This window comes from Epinephelus fuscoguttatus, linkage group LG18 (genome assembly GCF_011397635.1).
Source record: "Epinephelus fuscoguttatus linkage group LG18, E.fuscoguttatus.final_Chr_v1".
Lineage (NCBI taxonomy): Eukaryota > Metazoa > Chordata > Actinopteri > Perciformes > Serranidae > Epinephelus > Epinephelus fuscoguttatus.
The window spans coordinates 19,462,522-19,490,408 of NC_064769.1; the positions used below are offsets into that span (position 1 = coordinate 19,462,522).

At 40.0% G+C, this 27,887-nt stretch overlaps 2 protein-coding genes across 2 annotated transcripts in view; one reads left to right on the forward strand and one right to left on the reverse strand.

The window, feature by feature from the left end:
- Positions 1 to 20,902, reverse strand: myo1hb (myosin IHb). Its single transcript, XM_049603902.1, has 32 exons — positions 20,861 to 20,902; positions 13,209 to 13,370; positions 12,697 to 12,812; positions 10,660 to 10,858; positions 10,476 to 10,556; positions 10,183 to 10,362; positions 9,989 to 10,087; positions 9,783 to 9,896; positions 9,602 to 9,673; positions 9,146 to 9,265; positions 8,773 to 8,840; positions 8,590 to 8,695; positions 8,377 to 8,457; positions 8,194 to 8,285; positions 7,651 to 7,745; positions 5,680 to 5,726; positions 5,354 to 5,434; positions 5,151 to 5,256; positions 4,874 to 4,991; positions 4,601 to 4,714; positions 4,440 to 4,516; positions 4,283 to 4,351; positions 3,362 to 3,446; positions 3,109 to 3,271; positions 2,911 to 2,994; positions 2,613 to 2,706; positions 2,314 to 2,369; positions 2,099 to 2,234; positions 1,908 to 1,978; positions 730 to 827; positions 517 to 616; positions 1 to 432 (listed from the first exon to the last, which is right to left on the reverse strand). Exons 1-32 carry the CDS (start codon positions 20,870 to 20,872, stop codon positions 406 to 408), a joined length of 3,123 nt encoding a protein of 1,040 aa, XP_049459859.1. The 5' UTR covers positions 20,873 to 20,902; the 3' UTR covers positions 1 to 405.
- Positions 13,302 to 27,887, forward strand: part of LOC125905726 (synaptic vesicle 2-related protein-like) — a 17,939-nt gene continuing 3,353 nt past the window's right edge. The window contains exons 1-8 of the mRNA XM_049603906.1: positions 13,302 to 13,407; positions 17,970 to 18,109; positions 24,955 to 25,075; positions 25,287 to 25,414; positions 26,988 to 27,073; positions 27,159 to 27,257; positions 27,379 to 27,450; positions 27,744 to 27,868. Of these exons, the coding sequence (XP_049459863.1) occupies positions 25,014 to 25,075; positions 25,287 to 25,414; positions 26,988 to 27,073; positions 27,159 to 27,257; positions 27,379 to 27,450; positions 27,744 to 27,868 (572 nt within the window). The 5' untranslated portion in view covers positions 13,302 to 13,407; positions 17,970 to 18,109; positions 24,955 to 25,013. The remainder of the gene's footprint in view (positions 13,408 to 17,969; positions 18,110 to 24,954; positions 25,076 to 25,286; positions 25,415 to 26,987; positions 27,074 to 27,158; positions 27,258 to 27,378; positions 27,451 to 27,743; positions 27,869 to 27,887) is intronic.

The window sequence follows — 27,887 nt, forward strand, 5'->3', positions numbered from 1 at the left end:
CAAACATTCATGGCTGCACACATATATTTTTGTCTATTCTAAACAGGATTTCAGATACATTTAATACAAAAAAAGATTACAAGTGCCTCTGGTCATTAAGGGCAGTTGATTTCCATGACTCTGAGCTGGGATCAGATGATTTAATCTCCAGACATTAGGAACAAGCAGACCAACTCATATTCTGGCGAGGCTCTACTCTTAGCTTGTTGTCTACTGTCTTCAACTAAGATATTGGCAGTGTGTCATTGTCATTATCGGATACATTGATAACATTGTTGTAAAGATGCAAAAATTAAAAATCAGCTGACATACAACACAATTGGCAACAACCATGGAGCAGGATTACAGAACAAACACGGCTGTTGCTAGAATCTGCAGCAACATCATCCCAGATCTCTGGAAGCATCATCTGGACCTGCTTCTCGTAGATTCCTAAAGAGGGAAGTAAACAGTTGATCAGTTGTTTATACAAATTATAATTTTACATGTCATAGCATGATCCTTTGATGAACTCACCACCATCAAATGGCCATTCTTTGCCCTGTAGACCATAGACTCCTGACCACTCTTGAAGTCCACAAAGCCTTCTCTGCCAGGCTGGATGTCAAATCGTACACTGCAGGTGGGAAAAACAATTTCACACTAAATTTATCACTGCTATCATTTTTACCATTTTACCATTTCTTAGCTTTCAAAATAATATCAATACATAAATTCCGGATACTGTACCTGCCCTGGACCACTTTGATGGAGTTCTGCTTGTTGGCAATAAGACTCAGCTTGGTCAGGGCCTCAAACAGGTAGTCACACTGCAGAACCAGATCCCCCTAGGAGAAACAATGGCATCAGTCCTTCAACTGTTAGGACATGATGTATTTATGATCCCTAAACCTGGAAGAAACAATTCATTAAGTATTGTTTCTGATATACTCTGGGGTCAGCATCACCCTAGGACAGCTCAAACTAAACTGGGCATTGTGCTCCATACTGTCTGATTGTTGTTTGTGTGTTTTGGTGTGAGTTGCAGAGTATTGGAGATATCGACTGTAGAGATATCTGCCTTCTCTTGAACATAATGGAACTAGATGGCACTCTGCTTGTGGTGCAAGCAAAGAGCCGAAAAAATACCTTTAAAATACACAACAGGAATGTCTCTTTCCAACCAACCAACAACTGAATCACCATGCAGAAGGAAGTGGGCATCTACTCATGGACGAGAGTCACATGCTCGTGATGTAAATGGGACACTGGGAGTGTAAAAAAAATATTAATACACTTGAGTATTACAGTATTATGTTTTATGATACTGTATTGGCTCTGAAAAATACCATATTCAGATTTTAATTAATAGTTTACATACAAAGACTTGTGGCAGTGGTTAGTTCTGTGTTGTGTTTAAAGCCTCGACAGCAGATCCTTTAGTGTTGTAATCTAGTTTCAGCCATTTGACTCTTCCACTCCATATTGCTTGCATAAACACAAGGAACACAGGCCTATGAAACAGACAGAGTCATGAGGGATGCACCATTAGCAATGACAGTTTTGCCCAAATTAGATTTTAAAAGTTGCAATATATCACCTTGCTTACATTATTGTAATATATTTCCATATATTGAATCAATTGAGTGCAATAATCTCTACAACAGATATCTCCTACATTCAACAGCTCACACCAAAACTATCTTAATTGATAAATAGCACAACAAATTAAAAGGCAACACATGTAGTTTTGATTCTGGAGTGAACTGTCCCTTTAATTGAATGGTTTCAGTCTAAGGAATGTCTGTATTGGCTTTGCAGATTGGATAAGAATGCGGCACAAGTGGTTTTGACATTTAAAAAGAGAAATATTGGTACTTTTCCAAGTCATTAGATATTTATAGATGCCATTCTGTTGATGGGTATACCTTTTGTTTGATGTCATCACATGTAACATGAAGGATCAAGAAGTTGTCACTCAGGTTGCTGACTGACACACCTTAAAAAACAAACAAAAAAAGAGAGTTACCTTTAAACCCTTAATCACACATGTGTATGCAACAGTAAGTTGTGTAGCTCTCCCTTCAGATAACGATGCCTATTTTGTCTCACACGACACCTTTCAGAGAGATGTAATCTATCCGCTGCTTGATCTTGGCCTCCTCAACCAGGTAGGCAGCTTCCTGGGTGAAGATGAGCTGCCGGAGACGAGGCCTGAACCCGTTCCTGTCGTACTTCACCACTGGCACACTGTACTGTGGGAGGGAAGCATTCACATCTTTAGAGTGGATGAAGACGGATAAAGATGCCAAGTAAACTCCAATGTTAGTTTACCTTGATGTGCTCATATCGAATCATCTGAAGCACTTTGATGTTGATGTCCTCTGCACCTTAAAACAATGACAGAAACTACTGAGAATCCATGAGAGAGGATTTCACAAATAAACTGCCGGAGATACTGAAACCTGCATAATGTACAGTGCTGCTGGTATCAATGGTCTCTACAGGCTATTATAATATATTCTGTTTGGTCAAATTGCAAGTATACTGTACTTGTGCACACAAAATCACAAAGTTAATACTATATTCTCATAAGTACGCTCCATGAAAATAAAATAAATCTGCAGTCTTACCTATCCTGGTGTCCACGAACGGCCTGCACACACTGAAGGGGTAGTTTTCTTTCTTTCCTTTGAACATGGAGCTCGTCTGTGCCTTTAACAGAAGCTGGAAGCAGGTAAACAGTATGAAAACAGGAAGAAAGTTAAGTTAAGATGCTATACAGTCAGTCTGTTTGGGACTCAAATGTTGCCCACAAATTTATTTCCAAAAATAAAGTTATTGTTTTATATGTAAAATGTTGTAAGTGCATGTACTGTGGTTCTTACGCTCACGCTTTTAACACTATGTGTGACAGAGGGTGGATTGTACCTGTGCTTTCCTTTGTGGAGTGATCCCTCGAACATACTTCCGTACCATGTTGCGAATGTACAGCTTCTTCAGCAGCTGGGAAACCTAGAAAAATACAGTTTGACACCTTTACAGGGTTCAGCTATTAAAAGCGCCAACCTGCATCGTCATGCGTGCACCCTTATACAAAGAAACAGTTGAACAAAATGCATCACCCACCTCCTGCATTATAGGCGGAGGGGTAAGCCAAGAGTCTTTTTCAATGACCGTTTTGGGAAGGTTGTCCTTTAGCCGTGTGAGGTAGTTCTGCCTCACGTACGCCAGGTACTCACTGTTGTCAAGGGAGGCTGGCTGATTTCTGGTCATGAAGCCTTTAATGAACCTAGAACAAATCAACAGACAGGTAACCTCACAACATATACTTAGATACTAAGCATTATACCATCAAATAGAATTCTTTGTGTGAACTTACTTCTTGATGACCTTGACAGCCCATGCTCTCTTTTCACGCTCCTTTCTGGCCAGCAGACCTCTCCAGCAGGTCTCAATCTTAGTGGCTATTTAGGTAAGACAAAATACATGTTTTTCGCCTTACCTGTAAGGCTGTTCATCAATCTAGAATGTTTTGGTGCGAGTTGCCAAGTGTTGGAGATATCAGCTGTAGAGATGTCTGCCTTCTTGCCAGTATTACAGAGCTTGATAGGACTCAGGTTGTGGCACTCAAAGCGTCAGAAAATAAATCTGAAAAACTCAACAGCAATGTCTCTTTCCAGAAATCATGACCCAATTACTCAAGAGCGGTAATCCACAGACCTTGTTGTGAGCAGTTTCATGTAGGAACTATTTTCTCTCTACTGAACTACATCGTCAACCATATCACTGTGCAGAAGGAAGCGTGCATCTACTGATGGTGTACCTAGGACCAGTTGAGTTAGCTAACGTTACAGCTCATCCAAGGAGGACACCATTTAGGTTAACATATTGCGCCTCTCGTCCATGAGTAGATGCACGCTTCCTTCTGAGCCGTGATAAGCTTTGCAGATGTAGTTTGGTAGAAAGAAAATAGTTCCTACATGAAACTGCTCGCAAAAAGGTCTGTCCTGGTCATGGCTTCTGGAAAGAGATATCGCTATTAAGGTTTTAAAATATATTTTTTCAATTCAAGAGAAGGCAGACATCTCTACAGCCGATATCTCCAGCACTCTGCAACTCACCCTGAAACAATCTAGATTGATAAATAGCACTACAGGTAAGAGGAAAAATATGTATTTTGAATTCTGGGGTGAGCTGTCCCTTTGCAATGCTCGTCATGTCAGCCATTCACCGACATTTAATCAAGGAAAAGCATTAAGTTTGTACTTATAAACAAATCCGTGGACATTTATACACTCACCAGCCTCTCTCTGTTTCCTGTAGTCTCCTTTGACTCTGTAGCCTTTGTACTTGGCCTGAATCCTTGTTGCTGCAACGATGACAGCCACAGTTTCACCCCCAGTAGTGTTTTGATGCTAAATGTAGTATTACAAGTAAATGTACAAACACAGTCTCACCTAGCTTATGTTTGCAGTCCTGAAATGCATCTTCTGTTGCAAACAGAGTTCTAGGGTGCCGGATGAAAATTTTCGTCCTTGAGGGAAAGAGACAGTAAGAAGTTCTGGTACCGCTTTCAGGTGAGCCAGTCTGTGGCACCCATGTGTTAACATCTGCCTACCTGCCCATCTTGTACTCATCAGATTTGTAGCCCAGGTGTTTGATCAGGCACCGCACACCTTCTGCTGCTGAACCTTTCCAGTTGGGCCAGGTGTCTGGGCACAGAGGCTTATACCTGAGCATAGAGGGAGACCACTCAGTCACACGCAGCTTTATAGTTGATACCAACAGCAGCAGACAAAAATCAAAACATGCCAAATGTCTTCTGCGACCAGAAGAATTGCTTCATGTGCATTTTGACAGAAAACAATAGTGACAGTGCGGTCATAGCTACCTCTGGAGAAAGATCTCATATTTGCGTCGGTAAGCAAACCCGGCACGCCTGACCCTCAGATGCTCCATCAGCCCCAGGTACTTCACCTGATGTCTCACCAACACATCATCAAAGCGCCCTGCAGGGGACGCCAAAGGTCATCTAAAGAGCTGAGGGGTCAACCCTGTCTGGTCTAACTTAATGTGCTGGCTCACTGTTGGCTGAGCATACAGTAAAAAGTATTAGCTCAGCCTGGACTCTAAGGTCCTCTTACAAATGGAGGATTTTCAGGACACACCTGGCTGCTTGGCTTCATTGGGTTTAATGCAGCGGACATACCAGGGCTCTTTGGACATTAGGATCTCAGTCAAGCCTACCAGGCTGCTCTTAAACTGAGTCACCACCTGCGGAGTCACAGAAAGATGGTGGGTACACAAGTGTCAATGCTCTGTTTATAGAAATTTTGTAAATGATTAAATCATTATCTGAATTGTCTCTGACCGTTTCAGGTCTCCTTTTGCTGTCTGGTTCAGTAGAAGGAAAACAGTGTTTGATGATAGCATTCTTGGACTGCCGCATGACCTTATGGACAATAAAAACACTGTATAAGCACCCAACATGTCAGACATACAACATATGCCTTAATAATAATGTAATATAAAGTTATGCTCCTCTACTTTTATATTTATATATTTTAAGCTCTATGTTGGTGTGTTATGGTAGCAGTACAGTACAGTAGACTAAGAACAAGTATTGTGTAATGAAGAATCAAACACCTTTGATTTCAACCTGTCTGGTTTCATATTTAAAAAATTAGATTAAATTACCTCTTTTCCATTTCGATACAAGAGATCATTGTTTTTGTCCAAGAATCCTGGAACAAAAAATGAAAAACAAAGAGAAACTTAAATTATACAAGCTAAAATTTTAGCACACAAACTATATGAAAATACACAAATGCAGCTCAAACAATCAGTCGATTGACTGATTGATTAATTCACTGACAGAAATATTTTGATAATTGTTTTAATTATTTTTCATGCAAAAACATTTCATAGTACCACCTTAAATATGAAGACTTGCTGTTTTCTTTTTAATTATTTTTGATGTATAATATTGATTTAATTTTTTCAACATTAATACTTAAATACATTTTCCTGAATGTACAGTACTTACACACATTTACTTATGTAACATTTTCAATGCAAGACTTTTACTAGTAACAGTGTATGTTCTCAGTGTGCTATTAGTACTTTTACTTAAGTAAAGGACCTGAATACTTTCTCCACCACTGCTGAATTCATAAACATTAAAATGAATATAGTAAAAAGATATATTTTCTCAAAAATCCCTATTTTATGTATGCACATTATTTTGCATGTATATATTTGTCTCTCTTTATATAGCCTACAGTCTATGGTCTCTACGTGTTTTGTGGGGATTTTATCTCGTTAATTTTATTTTGGTCATATGAACTTTGACCCTGTTAGCTACATGGCCTCCAGTTATGCTAACTGTTAGCCGGAGAGGCTGAGGAGAGGTGAGTCCACAGGAGTGCGCCTGTTAATGGTGATACAACCGCTAAATAGCTGTGTAAGTCTTACTTTCTATGTGTCAAAAAGATAGTCTGATGTTGTTTTGTATTTTAACTGGTCTTAAAAAGGTAATTTTATCGAGTACAGCACTTTGTTGTAACATGCTAGCTTACCGATCTCAAGCTAAGGTAACGTTACCATAGCAACTGGTGTTCATGCCGCCTGCTGTCAGTTATCCGCATATTTCTCCATCCCTTGTGTTACAAATGTTTTGTATGAAAAATTCCATGTATTTACACCACATATCTTATAAGAGTATTCTGAAGCATCTGTTTAGTTAAAAAAAAAAATCAATTTTATTCATTATAAATCTTCATAAATGTTACTAGTGAATCAAATATTGTTATTTCCAGGCATATTGTTATTGAAATGAGTCAATACTGACAAAACAACACTATATGAAAATACAATTATTATTATTATATCAATGTTATATTGTAACTTTATATGGATATTGGTTTGTAACTGACACCTTTGAGTCAGTTTGCTAAATTCCTGAATCTTCTCTGCTTGTGTGGGTGTTATACACATTGTTTTGATATTTCATTCATTCATTCATCTTCTAACCGCTTCATCCTCTTGAGGGTCGCGGGGGGGCTGGAGCCTATCCCAGCTGACATCGGGCGAGAGGCAGGGTACACCCTGGACAGGTCGCCAGACTATCGCAGGGCTGACACATAGAGACAAACAACCATTCACGCTCACATTCACACACCAGACAATTTAGAGTTACCAATTAACCTAGTCCCCAGTCTGCATGTGTTTGGACTGTTGGAGGAAGCCGGAGTGCCCGGAGAGAACCCACGCTGACACGGGGAGAACATGCAAACTCCGCACAGAAGGGCTCCCACACCCGGGATCGAACTGTGAGGCGAGAGTGCTAACCACCATACCACCATGCCGCCCCTGTTTTGATATTTTCCCTTGTGATTTGTTTATGGTTTTAAAACATCCATTGTTGTCACATTTATAACTTTTTTTTTACTCATGCCTGCCAGGTTAGCCAAACATTAACTGTATTTTTGATAATGTGTTTAATGCCTTTGTTGTAAAGCACTTGCTCGATTTGGTAAATGCTATATAAATAAACATTATTATTATTATACTATTTTTTAGCAATGGGCTAGTGTTACATAGGCTCGTTTAATGCTTTCATAATAGAAAAAGACATAATTCAAAATACAGAAGTATTTCATCCCTTACCAACAACACAGTATGTAACCTCCCCAGCGTAGTGCAAGAGGCGGAAGTCTCCTCTGTCCAGTGTTTTCCTCGTCTTTTGGTCTGCAAGTTTATGTCTGCAGGAAATGGAAGATAGTGTTGGGTATTATAATGTTAGTGGTCATGCAATGTGCTGGTCTGACCATGTGCAGACTTGAGTTGCAACGGTATGAGATTTTTACGGTATGATAACCATCTCTGAAAATAGTGCAGTATCATGGTATGATAGAATTTATATCAATCAGAATAAGCCATAAAGGAATGAAAAGTGAAGGGTTATTTTTGGTTGAGCAACCATTTTATTACTATAATTGAAAATTTTAAACATTTTGTTAAAGGAAGCGTGAGTAAAAAGTCTCCCTGTTGAAAATAATGCATTGCATTTTTTTTAACATCATAGATAAGCAAATGTACATGGTATAATAACCGTCAACTTTTATATCATGATACCTTGAAACCAGTATATCGCTGTAACCCTTGTGTAGACAAAGTGCACTTTCTGTAAAGCAACAGTGTGGAGCTCACGTGACAAAATGAGGGTGACCGCTAATCTTTTCCTCCATCTTCTCCAGGAAGGTGAGATCTGTGGCCTCACCAGGACGTAAACACTCCTCGTCCTATGTGAGAGGACAAGCATCAATATTTCAGCCATGTTCCAGTTTATGGGTTAGTGTACTCTTGTCTTTCTGTTGGATTATATCTTTTTACCAATAAAGAGATGATTCCTCTGTGTTTCTCCTCCACAAGATCACAGATTATCTTGTTGTTGAAAAATGGCACTGGTTCCCACTGTGCATAAACACACAGAAAAGCATCAGTGGCTGGGAACGTTATTTTATTGTATGTAAGTTTATTTTTACACATTAGTAGCACTGTGAGCCACAACCGAATACAAAACATAAGGATTAATAGCGTTATTACCTCAATCCCCTCCATCTCGTACTCCTCCTGCTCTGACTTGAGGGTCAGCTGGATGAAAAGCTGCTGCAGCTTCTCGTTGCAGTAGTTGATGCAAAACTGCTCAAAGCTAAAATAAATCATAGGCACTGTCAGTATCAGATTATTCATGTCACTCTGAATCAGCGCATCTGTGCACCATCTCACCTGTTCACATTGAAAACCTCGAAACCATAGATGTCCAGCAGACCAATCACTGTTTTCCTGGAGGAATCCTGCAGATGATTCACACAGATATGAGATAATCTGCTATTGTGAAGCCAGGCCTCAACCTCATATGTTAGTGTTACTTTAAACCAATAAAATTACATTGTTTGGAAAAAAAAAAATCAGCCCAAAGAAAAATTAGCCAGATGTGCTGTTTCTGAAATTGGGTGTTTTCACACTCACAACCAATCAAATGGCTGCCCCAGGCCTGCTAAAAACTCATTACCCCAATTTTCTCCCCTATCCCGTGATTTTTATGAGACAGGCCTGGGTTAGCAGGATTAGAAAGAGTAGATTGCTTTACTTTCCTCACCTTGTTAACTAAAGATTCATTAATCTTGTTGACCAGCCAGTTGAAAGTGCGGCCGTAGATGGCTTTGGCGAGGGCATCCCTGGCATAAACTGCATGGTCCGCAGAGAAGGGACTGAACACCTTTAACATCAGAGTAATGTAGACGATTACAAATAAATACTGCAAACATGTTAAACATATTTTATACTTTAAATTAAATAGGGCTCTTCTAAATAGTTCGAAGCTTCATTTATAACGTTTATGTGTTTTAGGGTAGTGTTCTACAGTTTTACCGAATGGACCAACAAAATACTGGCTCTAGATAGGGCGATTTGTGTTTTCACGTCGGCCACTGTACTTCTGCTACATGTTTGATGTACAGGAGAAGTTTAAGTTCTGCAACCTCAACAGGAGATGGCACTCAATCCTACACACTGGACCTACAGCTTTAAAATTAAACAATTCAAGTCACCTTACCTCCTCTGTTTTGGCTTCAATCTTCCTGTGGGTTAAGCCCTGTTGTAGCACCTGAGAAGGAATCCCCAGCAACTGCACAGCAAATACAAAGCAAAAACAACATGTAGCACCAAATCTCTTCCTGGTCTCCATCATAATGTTGCATGGAGACAGATGTATGTGCAGTTTGTTTGGGGCTCACCTTTGACACCCAGTGCATCTCCTGGTTGTTGTTGAGAGAGGCGTATCCTCGAGCATCTGCTTCAAACTTGATGTTTCCCAGATGGAGCACACTGGCAATTATTCCAAACAGGTGCTGCATTTACACCCAAAGAGAAACACTTCACTTGAATCAGCAGTGAAATGTATCATGCAAAGTTTAAATAAAGATTAACTGTAACATCTCACCTCAATATCACTCTCACCAAACTCTATGACAGAGAGAGCTTTCCGCACCGTCCTCCAGTCAGTTTTATCATTGATAGAGCTAACTTTGGCACAATCACCCTGGAGGAGACAAAGAATAAAAACTCTGAGTCAATAGGTCTTTGTTGCAGCAGTCACCAGATAAATGAAGTGTTTGTGTTTCTTTTTCCACTGACCTGCACCAGGTAACTGTAGTGCTGGCTGTTCCTCTCCAGGCCAAGCCAGCGCAGCAGTTCCTCCTCTCCCCCCTCCACCAGCTGATAGAAGATATGGAAGTTTCTCTCTCCATGGTTCTGGTGGACCACACGGGACTTCTCCAGCAGGTAACTCAGGATGTGACCACCAACTGCACCACCCTGAGGGAGAGAGGTAATCTTTAAACCCTACTCAGTGCTTCGTGTGACTGTTTTGATCATCACATTGCTGTGTTGTATTATCTTGACATTGTAATTTGCACATTTCAGTCCACCTGGTGGTCAAATTGGATGTCCATGTATTTCCCAAAGCGGCTTGAGTTATCATTCTTCAGGGTTTTGGCATTTCCGAAAGCCTGGATGATATAAAACAAAAAATGCCTCATTTTAAGATCATGTTTTACTCTAAAAATGGTTTAACATGACAGAAACATTGGGACAAACATCCATGTCACTGACCTCAAGCACCGGGTTGGAGAGAAGCAGCCTGTCCCGGATGTTGTTCAGGAGTTTGGTACTTGGACAGCTGACAGCGTAGAATTGCAGGATTTTCTTGGAGGCCTCGGTCTTGCCGGCTCCACTCTCCCCTGAGATCAGGATGAAGTGGTTGTTGAACTCAGACTGCATGGTGCGGAAGACGTTGTCTGCCAGGGCGTAACTGAAAGTACAGTAACAGGTCAAAGTCATCCCCCTTAAAAAAATCAGTCCCAACATAGACATACAATCTGCCTTAACCACAATATAGTTTTGAAAATTCCTGTGTAATGACATCCTCTCTTCCTTTACACCAAGACTTAAAAATAAAAGCTTCATATCGTTGTTGTGCTGTTATCAGATGGCTAGCTGACAGCGGATAGATGAAAGGAAATGAGGGGGGAGAGAGATGGCGCACGACCTTCAACACAAGTCCCCTGTTGCTGTGGTTCATGGATGGTACCTTGACCCCTCGCCCACCACGATGCCCTGCATTTATAATTCATAAACTCTTGTCATGTTGACATCCTTCCCTTTTTTCCTTCTAATGTGATAATGCTTCATTCGATTAAAAGTTTTAATATACGTATAACAAGAGTAAAAGCCTACAGCTGCACTACTGGCTCTGTGAGGCTAGACTTGGATACAGGGGTACCTTTAGCTGAATGCTGTTGTGAGCACGCTAATGAACTCACAATAACTACGCTGATTTTCAGCTGGTAAAATGTTTATCATGGTCAAATATTAGTTTGCTAGTTAGCACTAAACACAAGTACAGCTGAGGCTGATCGGAACAGGAATGTCATTAGTTGTGCAGGTTTTGCTTTTAAAGCAGTTACAGGGATTTTCAGCTGTTTATGAAACAGTCCCAATTTAATACTGATGCATCTGAATGACCTACATGAGCAAACAACAGCATAAGTGAGAAGATTTGCTATTTCTGTATAGTCTGTCTGCCTGTCCCGAAGTGTAATTCCCCGCAAAATCAGATGACACAATTTACGTCACACAGACTAGAGGAGCCTATGTTTAAATTTTCTCAGACAAAGTTTTGCAGTGAATAAGTACATCAGCCAGTTACAATGAAACTGGAGGAGATTTTCCATTAGAGGATTTTATTTTTTAAGTTATTTTGTGGTTATGGCTGATATTTTGGCAGAATCAACAAAGAGAAAAGAAAAGAATTGACCAAATAATTTAAAAAGCTGAAAGGAACAGTGACAGAGCACAGGCAAAAAAACACAAGACGACCTCGGCTGCTCATTGAACAAATGGAGAGATTTGCGGGATTTGAATTTGCCCTCTGCCTCCAAGACAGGTATGCAAGATGTCTGTTTTTTTATTTATGAAATTCATTGTGAGTTGGTGCCATGCTATTGTCCTGACAGCCCATTATTCTGAATCCACAATATTACAAAAAATATACCATTGGATTAAAAGCCCATTCTTCCGACGGCCCGTCATCCCAAAAACAAATGCCCATTGCTCTGAAGGCCCATTGCTCCGAAAAATACCCATTCTCCCTGTGGTTGGCAGATTCATGGCCTGTAAAGAGTCAACCCTGCCACAGTTTTTCCCACTATAAAGAAGGTATCACCTGCCCTACCCTGCTTCTGATTGGCCTACCCTGTTATTTTTACCCTAACCAATCTCACTGTAGGAATGGTTAGGGATGGCCTTAGCAGGAAAAAACATTGGTACCTGGGAACGTCCAATGATCTCTTTAGGAGAGTGTGCTTTTTTGAAACAGTGGATGTATGTTTTCGTGATAACGAGCTGTTGGACAACAGGGCTTTCGCTCCAGCGCATTGGATTTTATGGCAATCTATTTAAACATTTCACTTAAAACCAAGCATGTCATCATCATGGTGGTGCTAGAGGAAAAATCAGGGAATCACCAAAGTCAGTAGGATATATCCCCTGGGGAACATGAATGTCTATACAAATTTCCATGGCAATCCATCCACTCTACTGTGTGCAAATACACAGTATGAATAAATAAAGAATAAAAAACAATCTTACATATGGGGTGGCAGCTCAAAGAAGTTCACACCCATGTACGTATCCATTTGCTTCTTGCTGTAGATGTCTAACTCTTTATATGGGTTGACCGACACCAAGAGAGTCCCAATGTAGGTCTGCAATAAGACAAGGAAAGGAAGTCATGTTCTGCAACTCTTGCACATTTGATAACACAGGAGATTGTTTTTCTCCAACATAACATGGCATCAAAGGAACGCTTCCAGCAATGTCATGTCCATGTATCACTCTGCTGATAAGTAATTTTGCTCCTCTTATCAAAAGCAATAAGTTTGGTTAATCACTTGTCATGACCTCACAAACGGCGGTGACCTTTAGATTGCTCACTCCGCAAATAAAAAGAACAAGAGCTGCTGTTTCAGCAAGGTGCCGGATTCAGCAGAAGGCGCCGCAGCATTAGAACCTCAATGGGTTGAAGGTTGAGGGCGTGAAGTTTAATTAGAGTAAGAGAAAGAGCTGGGTTATCCAACATTACACCGCACAGGAAGACTCACGTAAATGAGATTCTCATGGAAGCGTTTCCTCAGGTTGTCCAGGAAGGCACTCTCACTCGTGTAGGCGTCCAGGAGAACAAAATCCTGGATGCCCACGCGATCCCGAGCTGTCAGGGAGGCCTCCATGTTTCTCAGGATCTGGTTACACCGCTCCTCCAGGCTCTGCGCCCAAACAGGAACACATCAGTGACACAACAAGGTAACATGTCAGAACTGTGTCATGCACTAATAAGACCTTGATGATGACAATTTGTCGCAAAATCTACTGTTATGAAGTTATTTTTTCCCAGTTTTCATTCCTTCTGTCAAGACCTATATGTCCCATCCTTTTCCTCTGTGTCCTGTTTTCCTCAGTAGACATCAGTTTTTGTTGAGGCTGTCACCACTCACGAACACATATACACACATACTCACAATCAGGGACAATCTAGGATATATATATCCCAGTGGGCGACTCATTTCCAGCAGTTTGTCTGTATATCTGTGACTTCCAGGCAGAGCCCTAAGTGGCCTTGGCTACATCCTCTATGCTCATGACAAGTCTAAATTCTGCCACCACTATCTAATCTGCTTCTGTGCTCTCTTAAGAGCCATCAGTCTTGTTAATGGCAAGGACGGAACGAACACGTCATACTCCATCTACACTACAAACTCGATATATTCTACAGTTTAATACACGATTAAACAATAACTGATGGTGAAATCTAGACCTAATTACAGACATGATAATATGTATGAGCACAGGATATGATCTGCCACTTAAAGACACACAACTGAAGGAGCGCCAGGTAAAATAATCAATGCACTTTAATTACGGTGCTATGAAAGAGCCACCCAGTATTATGCTTCAGTAGTTTGGCTCTCTTCACTGCCAAGTTGACCTGTCACCAAGTCAGAGTAACTGACACTCGCAGATCATTCTCCAGTGAGTCAACCTGCTGCTCTACTGACCCAGCAGAAAATTACAGCACAATGTCACAATAAATCGTGTCCTGAAAACCACACGTGATCGTTAAAATGCCCAACAGTGTTTTACAGAAGTAAAAAAAAAAAAAATGCAAAAAGTTACCTACCCTGGAGGTCCCTGGTGTGTGTGGTTGTACCTCTGTAGCCTTCTTGAACTGAACATCTGGTTTTTATTGAAGGGAAGGGACAGTAGTATGACAGGAAACACTGACAGATTACAGTCTCCACTTCCTTCAATAGGAAACCATTAATCATGTAGTGAGCACGGAACAATGGAGGCAAATCTCATTCAGAATATGTGTTTGTGCATGTGTGTTTGTTTTTGGGTTTGTAAGTTACTTTAGATGTAACTTGACCACATACAGATACTTGTGAAGAATTTACTGGATGAAACTTTTCATCAATTCATGATTTGAAGTCTGAAACACAGAGAGTTGGATGGTGGAAGGCGGGGAAAGGCTGTAATGTAAGAAGTAATTCATCGAAAAAATTGGAACTTATTGATCCTGCTAATCAAATAAAAAACTCCACAATCATACTGCTTTAACAAAATATAACAGATATGCTTCATGACTAGAAAGAAAGTCTCTTTGTATTTGTCATATCATAGAGAAGGGTGTTTTTTTTTTTTTTGTTTTTATACTGAGACAAATTTGAATAACTAAAAAATCAGCAAAAGTATTAAATTAGGTCTCAAAATTGTAAAAGAATGAGCAGTATCTGCTCTGAGATGCTGATGATGTATCTGCTGAAGGAGCTGAGTAGCAGCAACAGACTCTCATTTAGAAGCTAACGCTAGCATAAAGCACAAACCGATAGCAGTGAGCAGTAACTGCCAGGCTGGGTAGCCAATTCAAGCTGGAAAACTGGTACTACATCAAGGCTGTTTTGGTTGTGTTTATGTGATTGTGGCATTTAACCACGGTGTGTATTCATGAAATTAATTATTAGACTGAAAGAGCTAAGAGAGCTTGTGGAAGTAGTGAAATCCCATGGACTGAAACATAACAACACTAATGCTATGCGCTCTAACGTTAGTTTTCATATCATAGGGGAGGGGTTACGTTAAGGTTTGCTCAAGTGCACCAACAAGCCATGACTTCAGGCCTGCCCAAAAAATCCTGAGCATGAAACTGGCGAAAAACAGTTTAACGGTCTAACTCCACAATGCTGCATGATATAGTTCACAGTCCTTTCACGTTTGAAACTAGTATTCTCTAACATGTATGTGTTCAGAAAGAAATGGATGATTTTACTTTAGTTTTACTTTAATTTGAGGATTTATAGATTCCAATTAGTTTACTATGTATAATGGATGATGGGGAAGAGGGTTTAGGAAAGAAGGGAAGAGGATCGAGGGATGTGGCTTGTCAAAGGGGAGGTAAATGGTTAAGGTGTGCGTAAATACTTCAGTGCAGAAATGGATGCCATTGGGGCGAGGTCTTTGTTCCTGGACTTAGTTATAGAAGCTAATTTTTATACCTTTTGTTTTTAGAGTGCTGTACTCATGTTTTACAAAATGTTTGGCAGTATAAAAGACAAAAATGCTGATTAAAAACAGAAAAAAAAACAGAAGAATTAGATAATGCTGTATATACAGTACATATTAAATGGCACAGTCAGTTTTTCCTTCACTGGCTGAAAACAGTACAGATTTGCCTCTTTGACAGAGCAGGCCTTTTTATCAGAAATTGACACAACAAGAAGAAGAGAGAGAAGTCAACATCTGGTAGCAGTTCTGTGATATGAAAAATTGAAAGCCCATAAAACATACTTCTAAAAACCTGACATATCCCTTAAATACTGGCTTAAGGTGGTAACCTGAAAAATATTAACAGGCGCAATTAAACTTCATACCATATGCATGTTCTGATTTCATCACAGAAGTGCTCTCTCCCAAACTTTTCAAACTTTTCGTCTGAAAAAAAAAAGGCCCGCTAACCTGCCAACAGTTTTTTGATTAATTGAGTTTTGCTGTCAAGGCACTACATATCTCACATCAAAAGCAAAAGCAAACAAAAAGAGGTCAAGCAGCAAACCGCTGTGTCTGTCTCAGGCACTCTGCCCTGTTGTTGGCACTCTGGGGCTGCCTGTGTGAGCAGGCTGTTGGCCAGGCACGGAGCGCTGGGCAGAGATTTTCTGCCATTCAAAGGAAACGTGACCTCTGCCAAGCATATGGCAGATGATGAAACAACACTGTGGTGTAACAGGATGGACAGGTTTGTCAAAGAAAAGACTAACAAAATATGAGGTGACTTTTCCTGGCAATATTATCATCTAATGTAAACTGGACAATAATCAGGATGTTTAAGATTTAAGATGTGAACACAGATGAGCATAGCAGTCATATGGAAAGTAACACACAAAAAATCCCACATCAACAACTTCCATAAACATCACATTTTGATGTCAGGCTACAGCGGAATAGGAAAGTCTATCTGACCCAGAGACCATCACCTGAGAGGGCACTCCATTGTCCCTGTCTATCCAGTATGGTGCAGGATCCTGTTACGTAGCCACAAAGTGGCAGTTAGGCTCCTGAAAGAGATAGCGCTCCTCGTGGGCCATAGACTGACACCACACATCACCCAGGGCAACACACATTTAGGGGGCTCCAGGTGTCTAGAGAAACCTGAGAGTCACAGGCCTCCATCGTGCCAGTCATGTACAGTACCTCCTCTGTTGCTACTGTTTCACACAAGCATACAGTAACATGCTATGAACTGATTAGCCTGTGAGGCTAAATGTGTGCATCGCTCACTGGCACAGAGTTAGCCAAACATTTAATTCTCGATAGTAAAATATGGTTAGTTTCTATTTAAAGCAGCATTGATTTCTTTTTTTGACCATGTGTCAGTGAAACTAGCTGAATACAGAACATTCACATATTAACTGATCAGAAAATCAATGTTATGAACCTATTAGCAAACTCCTCATTCAACAGATACAGAGCAACATTAGCATTTTTTTTTTTAGCTGTGTTTCTGGCCACCTGATGTCCAGTAGTTACTCTCTTTTAGCTCTGTTGTTGGTCTCCACCAACAGCTGAGGGAAATATCTGTCTCTAACTGCTAAATGCTCAACAATGAACATTAGCAGGACGGTAACATTGTCTGTTGTTTGGTGCTGAGCAGGTAGCTTACGGTGGTTTCTTGGAGCAATTTTGTTGAAAAATGCTTCTGCGGCAGAGTGAGCCGAAACAGTAAAGTTGTGGGCTGTAAAACCAAAACAACAGGCTGAGAGAAGCTAAAATCGGGTGATAGTTCTTTGTGGATTTGTCACAACAAGTGAGTTCTTACACATCACATGTAGTCATTTGTTTCATCGAGGATATAAAAACATTGATAAGTGCAGCTTTAAAGGCAGTACTTTGTATTTGGAATTTGAACATTGACAGTAACACGCACCTATATCCAAATATTTGGAGCTGACGGATGAACTGAGACACACGGACCAGTTCTCACCTGTATTACAGAATTATGCCTCTAAGTACTTTGACAGATGATACAATCACTTAAAAAATCTACTTATAGTGGGTTTAAGCAGCCAAGATATACAAGCAATGTTTTTGAAATTACCTCCTTTACTTCCAAAGCCATGTGCGTCATGGTTGAATCTTGTGAGATGACCCTGATAAATCCAAATTACTTTGAATGTCAATCCTCCAGGTGTAAAACTCAGACAGACACAGCCTGCGGTGGCTGTTTTAGCAGCCGATGAGTTCACCCATAATAGGGTCTCTTAAAGTCAGCACCGATATTTCACCAACAATCAACTGTCTCCTCTGCTGCTCAGGTTTGCATCGATCCCTGATTCAAAAACTGTTACGGAGCAGGCCAGGTACCACGGCCCAGGACAGAGAGGCTGAAGAGGAGGAGGAGGAGGTGGAGTGTGGCACTGCTGCTTCCTGCTGGGCTGGTGTCCCTGCATTGTAGGTAATGAGGCAATAATGAGCTACCTGGCTCTGGGAGCACTGTGCTGCTTAAACATTCATGGAGCCCATGCAGCAAACATTCATTCAGCGCTTCACCTGAGTGTTGAACGGGTACACTATGTGTTTAAGGAAGAGTGTGTGTGTGTGTGTGTGCAGGTATGTAATACAAGGATGTAGTAACTGTATCCTCCCAGAGACCCGTCCTCACCCTCCTCCCCACAAAATTACAGCACAGGTATTCGATTACTGATCTTTGATTAGGCAGATGCATTTCAAACTAATTACTAACTGCTCATCAGAGTCACATTGATTGGACCAGTTCTGGGATTAAACCATCGCAGATTCTGTGACACCAGCTGTCAAAATTACATATTAGTTTCAGACCTACAGTGATGTGCTTCTGTAAATGTTATGCATGCTGCTGGTGCCATCTTTCATATAGAGAAGCTTTTGAGTGAAACCTTAATTAAAAGTCTAAATTAGTGTCTAAGGGATTCATCTGTAACATGGTGGAACTGATTTTATATGTCATATATATACATAACTGCCACATAATGTTATTTATTAAGAATTTGTAGCATTTTCTGCCTTCATTTGAGGAGGTGTACTAAAGCACCAACAGGAAATATGGGCAGAGACAAAACAGCTCTTAAACTTCTAATATACTGTTTTTTTAAACTAAGACAGTTCTGCACCCTGGTGATTTATCTTATTTTTGTCTCGTAGTTCAGCTGGTGCAGTTGTGACAGGCCTGCGGGCAGCGTAACATTGCCCTCTCATTCCGTCTGTTTAAAATTTAACATTGTGCTTCCTGTAAGCATCAACAAAGGCATCTTACGTTACTGCCCTAAGATTGGCCGAAACACACGGTGACATAAGAGAGCATGCTGGAAAAAAACGTCATTAACATAATGTAATCCATTATGCAAATACTAAGGGGTTTCTTAGGATCTACTCAATCTTTAAAGAAGACCACTGTTCTCCTAATAAGTGCCCAATAAAACACACATACATGTAAACACTATGCTCACCAAAGATAAGCTGTGGAGGATACAGCTTATTGATTTACAGTGCGTTCAATAAAAACCCAGTTTGACCATTATCACGTGATGCAGACGCCACATATCTCAGCAACCCAGTGCTATGTGTTTGACATGTGCTGGTTTAACCCAGTTGTTCTAAAAATGTTTCTGTCATGCCCCCTTTCAGAGGCCGAAAAAGTTCAAGCCCCCCTTAGCTATGATTATTATTATTATTATTATTATTTTTATCAACCAATAACAGTGGGCTAAATGGGGAAGGAACTATTAAAAATAATCCATGTTGACTCTCTGTGAAGTGAAGGTCAGCATGATAGCATCAGCAAATTCTTGTTTATTTTCCCTGAATAGATCATATCCAACTTTGTTTTACTCCATATTTTTCCTCTGGTCATCCACATCCCACCTGCAGTGGCTCCATGACCCCTAGGAGGCCCCCCGAGCTAGTTCGCTGTCTCTGTCATGTAGCTGTCCATTATTCACTCACTCTACAGCAGGGAATGGCACTTCAAAGTAAAAGCTCTGCGCTGGAAATTCACCGTACTTCAAAATACTTACTTACATACTTATAAACTTGACATGTTCGCAAGTCACTTGCGGTCCATTCAGACAGGACCTGGGGCCCACTTTTCCACCAGGACCCACAGGTTGGGAACCTCTGGTCTATTGTATAATTACAATATAAATGCAGTAGCAACCTCTGCTTGAAAACATATTTATATCTTGTGTCTTTCATCCATCTGTGAAGATCTGACAATATTTCTACGTCAGAGTTTTGCTTTAAATTAGACACCAAGTATTGGCCATTGTATGTTTTACAGGATGCCAAGTATCTGAGGTATCATAGTTTTTTAATACCCATGCCAATTTCATATCTCATCTATTAGACTGAAAAAATGCTTTTTAAATACATTTCTATTGTTAGCATAAACATACTTATTTCATTTAACAAAGAGTATAGAAAGTCAAGCAGACTTAGCATCTGAGCATTAGCTATCAATTTGTGGTGCTTTCAGTATTTAGTAATTTGGACACGATTTGGTCAATCCTCAAATACTGCTGAGATTGGGTAGTCAGCCTAAATGATACCACAAAAAACGTGGTAGAGTATCTCTTCACTTTTGCGTTCATTTCATGCCTCACTCCTGTACTGCACATTTAAAGTGATAGTGCACCTGAATAATAATCAAAAAACATGATATTTTAGTCTTCAAATAATACACTGTGAGGAATTAACTCTCACTCATGCAAGAACACATACGTAAAAACCTCAACATCTCAATATCACAAGTCAGGTAATAAGAGATAAATAATATACAAGCTGTTGCAATCTTGTTCGTAAATAGTGAAGGACAAGTTGGATCGCAACGTATCCTCAATCCAACACTTGTTCCAATAAATATTCACGGGCCTAGTTAGTCCCAAACAACTAAACTTTCAGCTAATCCTTTATTCATGTGAGCAAACAGATTGCTGTCGACAGGGCAAAACCAGCTGTGAAACTGTTGGTTTCAGAAGTGGAGCATTCAGGGAACAAATCACACAGTAATTAAAGTACAGCATCACAAAATCAGCTGTCAGTAATTTGTGCATAGAAATGGCATTTTAACAGATTAAATATCTGTTAGCAGGATGAGTCATTTACATGTCAAAATAAAAAATACAGGACTACAATATTTTTGCTTTTAAGTGCAGTAGGTGTCAAATCTTACCTTTGAATCCATGTCTTAGTTCTTTGTGCAAATGAGCTCAGCTGAGGTTTCTGTGTTGTTCTGTGTGAGTCTGACCAAGCAGCTGATGTGAACGGAGGATGTGAGGACAGAGATGTATATTCTACCTGTATTTATGACCGTCCCATAATGCAGCAGCCTCAGCATGTCCCCACAGTGTCCTACTTTTCTACAGCTTTTATTTTGGGGTTGGCCTTGTTCACTTGCAGGGCGCAGAGGACTGAAAGCTTCCAACAGCCACAGACAAGATGTCCTCCTGTGGCTGTAAATACTCAGTATCAACTGGGAGATCTAACTGGTTCCAAGTTTAGTAACAAAAAAAAATTAATGTATAGATGAAGTGGTATATACTTCGCAGCACATCACGCTGCCGGTAATACGTTTTAGGCCATGTCTATGCAACATACTGTATTGGCATGTACTCTCAAGTGCTGTAGCAAAATTTTCTAATTCTAATTTCTAATTTTCTAAAAAAAAAATACATATATGATAGATATAAAATAAAGGTGTAATTTATAGGTATATAACTTGTGGCATGCAACTTTTCTGAATGTGGGTTTAGAGCCAGAAAGGTTAGTTTCCCAGCTGAAACCAAACAATAGGTTTTTCTTGAAGTTTCAACCATGACGACATCAGTCGACATGTCTTATTCTACAGTTTGTAAAGCAAGGATAGAGTCTTGTATGGAAGTCTTGAAGTCTTCTGTGTCTTCTAATTATTAATTGTTTTTCCATGCTTGTTTTTTAGATAAAAGCAAATATCTGTAATGACAGAACCAAAGCTCAGAGGTAATCAGTGCAATCTGCCATCTGGCCACTAGTTTTTTTCCATTACACATGGTGCAACGCCGTCCATTGATGACACATCGTCGATTACAGTTGTACCGCTCAAAACTAACCTGTGTAAGAACCAGAGCCAGAGTAGTGGAAAAGGGATATGAGTGCCACTTTAAAGAGCCAGCATATGAATTAACTTTAGGTTTACAAGAAAGTGCTGTTGAGAGATGTCTGCCAAAATTGCTGACTTTAGCTAACAGCACTAGCATTAATGACGGAACTTAATTTCCGCAATACTCATGAGGTGCCACTAGCTGCCATAAAATTAGTAGCTCTCCACAAATTGTCAGTCCTGACCTGATAGATGCTTGTTAGGGGGCCGCAGTTTGATGCAGTCTCCTAGTAGTGCATTAAATATATGTTTTTGAAAGTAGAGTTTTCAAATGTACCACAAATTATTGAAATATAATGCATGCATTTCATGTCATGGTCTGGGCATGCACAGAATGTGTGTTAGGGCTGCTATTGGCCAGCAGGCCACACTTTAAGCAATAATGATTTAGATTTATGCTAGAGCCCCCAAAAAGTCAGATTATGCAAAAAAAAAACCAACAAAAAAAACAACACAGACAAGTGAAAAGTCCAAGCTATGAATATGTGGTGATAATACATAGGATGTTGAATTCATGACTGTTACTTGTAATGGAGTATTATTACTTTCTGGATTGGTACTTTCACATGGGGAAAGGATCTCAGTACTTCTTAGTACCTTGGAGACTGTACCAGTGTTTCTGAATGCTACTCATTTAAGAGAAATCTCATGTACCTTTCACTTTACTGTTTTCCTAAGCGTAGCATCATGTTTTATATTTTTTTGCCTCCACACCGCTGACAACCATGGTCAGAGGCATTGTTTTCGGATTGTCTGTCCATCCCATTCTCATGAACGTGCTTTCATGAGACATGAACGTGACATTGCCTTGAGGGAATTTCTCCAAATTTGGCACAAACATCTACTTGGACTCAGGAATGAACTTAGAATTGGTGGTCAAGGTCAAAGGTCACTGTGACCTCACCAAACATGTTTTTGGCTGTAACTCAAAAATTCCTATGTTACTCATGATAACATTTCATACTTTCTAATAGGACAAAATCATAAAGTTATGGCATTTTTTATCCGAAAGGTCAAAGGTCAACCTCACTGTGACATCACAGTGTTCTGCAAAAACACTTTTCTGGCCATTATTCAATGCTATAACTCAACAGAAGGGAAGACATTGGGGGAGATACTGAATTGGCGACACTAATCTTGGGTGTCCACCTAAAAACTGTGGTTACTGTATAGATTGACTGTACCGCCATGTTGGAGATGTGTGTGAAGCAACCACGTTTGCCAAAAAATACACTGAAGACCCTTTATGAAACTCCTTCAAAGTCTTCACATACATGTGTTATATGAAACTAGTTGTAGCATATTGTGTATATAGCCGCTTAGCCTAAACCTAAAGCCACTGAGGTGCTACATAGACAGGCTGTTTAGTAGTTGACGCGTTTGCCTAACATAACCTACTGCTGCTCATCAGGTGAAAACTGTAGTCTTAAATGAAAAACATACACACATCCATGAATCTGTGTTCATAACCCATTCAAATAAACACATTTTCACCATAACACTGACTTGACACTCAACACCTATCCCTGAACCCACTGAGCAATAGACGGATATTAGACGTCTAGTTATTTTTTAGACCTAATTTCAACTGCCTGGATTCCATCTATTTTTAGACGGAATTTAGACGTTGCACTTTAATCCAGTATTCAATAACTATTAATTAAAAAAACAACTGTAAGGTGCATAACTGATCTCCAAATACTTAACTAAAATAATAATGATAGCCGTTGAGCGATATACAGTATAGTATAGATATAGTCGAGATTTAGACGTCTAAAAAACTTTCATTTCTATACCCCTGATAGACCAATTTTAGACTAGACATCTAAGGAACATTTAGACGTATATTAGACGTATAATAGACCTAAAAATGCTTGGTGGGAAGGTTTCTACATATATAGACAGACACCCATGACAGTATAGTGACCCCTACAGGACAAGTAGGCATCCTACACATATATTGTGTATATTCTATATAGCCACTGGTCTCAGCTCATTGTAGTTTTCTGCCACTAAAACACTTTTTTGAGATACTGTAGGTAACCCAGAGTCCAGTGTCAGAGGAGCAGCTGGCCTGAAAAGGCAGCCTCATGAAGTCTGACTTTCATGTTCTCATATACATGCAACAGGAAGTAATACTTTTACTTCAACAAGAGAATCCCCTTCTCTCCTGGGGCTTCTTGGAAGAGAGAAAATAGGCTTTTGAAAGTGTCATTACAACAATGATTGTTGTGTCTAAGTATGTCCAAACATAAACACAAACATGAACTCAGGAAGAGCAACATCTGATAACAGCCACCTCCACAGTTACAGTAAGCCCTCTGGCTATTTGACCAACACCAGAAGGATGAGAGCACAACCTGCTGTTGGCTGCAGGCTATGGCTGCTAATCAGCTAGTGAGCCACAGTGCTGTAGTTGTGAGCTGTATGTCATGTCAACCCCCCTTGGTGAAGCATGTCAAATATTTGTTCACCTACTTCAACATTGTATCTTTTATTATTCACTCATATAATCCTCTTGTAGTCAGAGGAGTAGTGTATGGACTCTGACACCCACGTTGTGTTTGCCTTAACTTTTGATGAACAATTAATTGACCTCACGCTTTGCTCACTGTTACACGTGTTGTAAGTCGGACTGGATAAGAACCTAAGCTAGAGTTTCATTTAACTCCACTGATTAGATTAATGTTTGCAATTTAATTATTGTCAATTTTTTTACTTTGACAAACAGCCAATAAAACCCAGTTATATTTAAACTACTTTCAGTTCAATTAATCCCTGTCCTAACCTGTCAGCTGCCACAACAAATGCAATCACGTTTCCTTTTGTTCACTGTGTGAGGTGTTTCTAGCCAAAATGTTTTGGGCTTGTCAGGGCGCACTTAGCTGAAAAAAATATTTCAAAGGGAGCACACTATTTAAAAAATGTCTGAGAGCCACTGTTTTAGACAGAATGTTTCAATAAATACAGCTTACCCACGCTTCAGTGTCAAAAACTATACAAAGCTCATGTCCACTCACTCTTTCACATTAGCCTAGTTTCCTGGTGTGACCCCTCCCTTTTCTTCTCCTGAGGTATTGTTCTCTGATTGGTTATCTCACTGAAACCTGAAGTGACTGCACCAGCAGGTTTGGCAAAACAGGTGTGTGTGGAGCAGAGGTGAGAGCTATCTGAGACCAACACCAAAATGGACAGGCTGAGCAGAAGAGCCAGGATTGCTTACAAGCGGTGGAGAAATCCTGAATTGAGGTAAGACAGCATGTAGACAGGTGTATTTCTTCATATGTTTGTAATACTAATAGGGAAACACTGAGACAAAAACCTGGTCAGCTGTGTTTACAGTGTTGCCGCAGGGTTGTGTGTGTCCAGGCTTAGGCAAACTGCTGTCATGAGGTGATATATTGTAAACTTTTGCGCTTAATATTGCCTAAATTTCTCTTTTTGATGTGCTGACATTTAGGGATGAGGGAAATTTCATTGGTCAAGGTGATGAGGACCAGGGCACAGACAATGAGATCTGCACTATATCCTCAGCAGGAGTCGACCCAGGGGAAAGCACGTCTGCATCTGGGAGTGATAAAACTGAGGGTTTGTACAACACTGTTCATTGTAGCTCGTACACTGTTTGATTCTTGTCTGTCTGCCATGTGAGGAATACAGTCATCACGGTGGCTTTTCAGTACAAATGTATGTGTCTAATTTTTGCAAACTGAAAATCACTCCACCCTGACTATGCTTGTTTTTGTTGAGGAAATAAGAGGCAACAGTTTGCATATGAACTGAGGAACAGATGTACATCGTAGCAGTGATCAGTAGATCAGCTGACCTACTATCAGCTGTAGAGGAAGTACTTGGAGAATTTACTAGGGTGAAAGTAGCAATACCATGATGTGAAAGTCTTGCATTCAGAGTTTTACTGAAAATACAGAAGTATTAGTAACAAAATGTACTTAAATTATTGAAGGTAAACATGTTCATTAGGCAGCATATTGTCCTCTGTCAAGGTTGTACCATTATATGACTTATTTTTGGCAAATTGACGTGAGCAATCCTTCAATCTTGTTGTTGGTCAGCATATATAGATCATTTTAATTGTTTAACAAAGTGTCATATTTGATCATTTAATGTAATGTTTTTTGTTGAATTTTAATTTTAAAAGTATCTACTGTGTAGTATGTGAACAAAAGGGGGTAAAAAGTATTTCCCTTTAAAATGTTTTGGAGTAGAAGTAAAAAGTTGTATTTAACAGAGATACTTAAGTACAAATACCTCAGAGATGTACTTTAAAGCAAAAACACACAGAGTTTGTGTGCTGATCTGAGGCCTGTTAGCAACACATTTACATAGTTAAGTCTAATCTGCTTCTGCTTCTGCTTCATAAGGGAGACAGTTATCAGCCAGTCTTTCTAAGGTTTTGTCCTGGTGCTTTTCAAAAAAAGAAGATAAAACAATGTATATAATGTGTGATTATGGGTGACAATCTAATCAACACAGACAGAAGTGTGTATTTAGGAGCTTAAAAACACTTCTAGAAAACCTGAGGTGATAAGACAGACTGTTTCTTTTCTCTGACGACAACATAAGAGCAATTTGTTTATCATTTTTGCCAGTAACCCGTTCAAAAGTGCACTTAGGGTCAGGACTGTCATTGACTACAAGACCCATAAGAATTGGGCAAAATTTGCTCTGTTCTTTTACATGCAGGACAGAGAAATTACAGATAATATGTAGTATGTAATAAGTATGAATATTTGAAATGATGCAACAGCAGTTTGGGGACATCTATGGATGTAATAATGTGTTTGAATGAGTAAACCACTTCAGTCAACAAATCAGCTGTTGTTTTACATATCATAATCATCAGACAACACCTTAGGAGGGCCCACGGACAGGCCATCGGATTTCAGTATTAGTCTGTGCACATAACATAATGAGAAACACTAACTGGAAAATAAGAAATCAAAGTATATCAGTATGTGATTTTCATTTGTGGGGCCAACACTGTTGTAAGCTCCCAACTAAAATATTATTTTAACATCATTAAGAACCTTTCTGAGATGTGCGATAACAGATATTTTAACATATTATTTATGCATTATGTAGTGCTTGTTGCGATTCTACAGGGGACTTTGAACCTGCAGTGACTGTTTTGTCCTTACAGAGACCTTTACAATAGATGATGTACTGGAGGGCATCGGCTTTGGAAAGTTCCAGTGGAAAATGTCTATCCTCACCGGACTGTCATGGGTAAGAATCCTAAAACATGTAGAAAAGTTCTCACTCTGACTTCCAGATATATCTCTTATGTAGCACTCTGCCTCTCTGGGAGTAGATAGCAGACGCCATGGAGATGATGCTCCTTAGTATCTTGAGTCCGCAGCTGCACTGTGAGTGGAGGCTCCCCAGCTATCAGGTGGCTCTCATAACATCGGTAAAGTCCCTTTAGGTATTCTCAGAGAAGTGTTGTTCTACAGCTTGTTGATTTTGCAATGTGTGAAAATATTTCCTCTGAAGATTTTTTTTTCTTTTTTTTCTTTTTTTTTTTGCCACAGGTGGTCTTTGTCGGAATGGGCCTTGGTGCACCTTTTTGGGGGAATGTGTGCGACACGTACGGCAGAAGAGTAGTAAGTCTCATATCTGGGTTTTCTAAGTGTTGAGCACAGCGTTAGTTCAGTGATGCCGAACTCAAGTCTATGTTTATAACCCCAGCTCCTCGTTTTCAAGCTGTGTCTGACTATTGAATGTTTTTTTCTGTTGTCACTGATGCATGCTCTGGTCTGTACACTAGGGGGTCTCTGCTGCTGCTCTCCTGGCTTACGTGAAAAGGCAGAGATCCCAGAAATGATTTGGTGTTTTTTTTGTACATTATTTGATGTTAAACTTGTGTGCTTTATGTACATGTCTCTGTGGTAAACAGGGTCTGACGATGTCTATGTGCTGGGCTATTATGTATGGTGTATTGAGTGCCTTCGCTCCAGTGTACGGCTGGCTTTTGGCCCTGCGTGCCCTTGTAGGCTTTGGCATCGGTGGATCGGCTCAGTCGTAAGTTCCACTGTGTCTT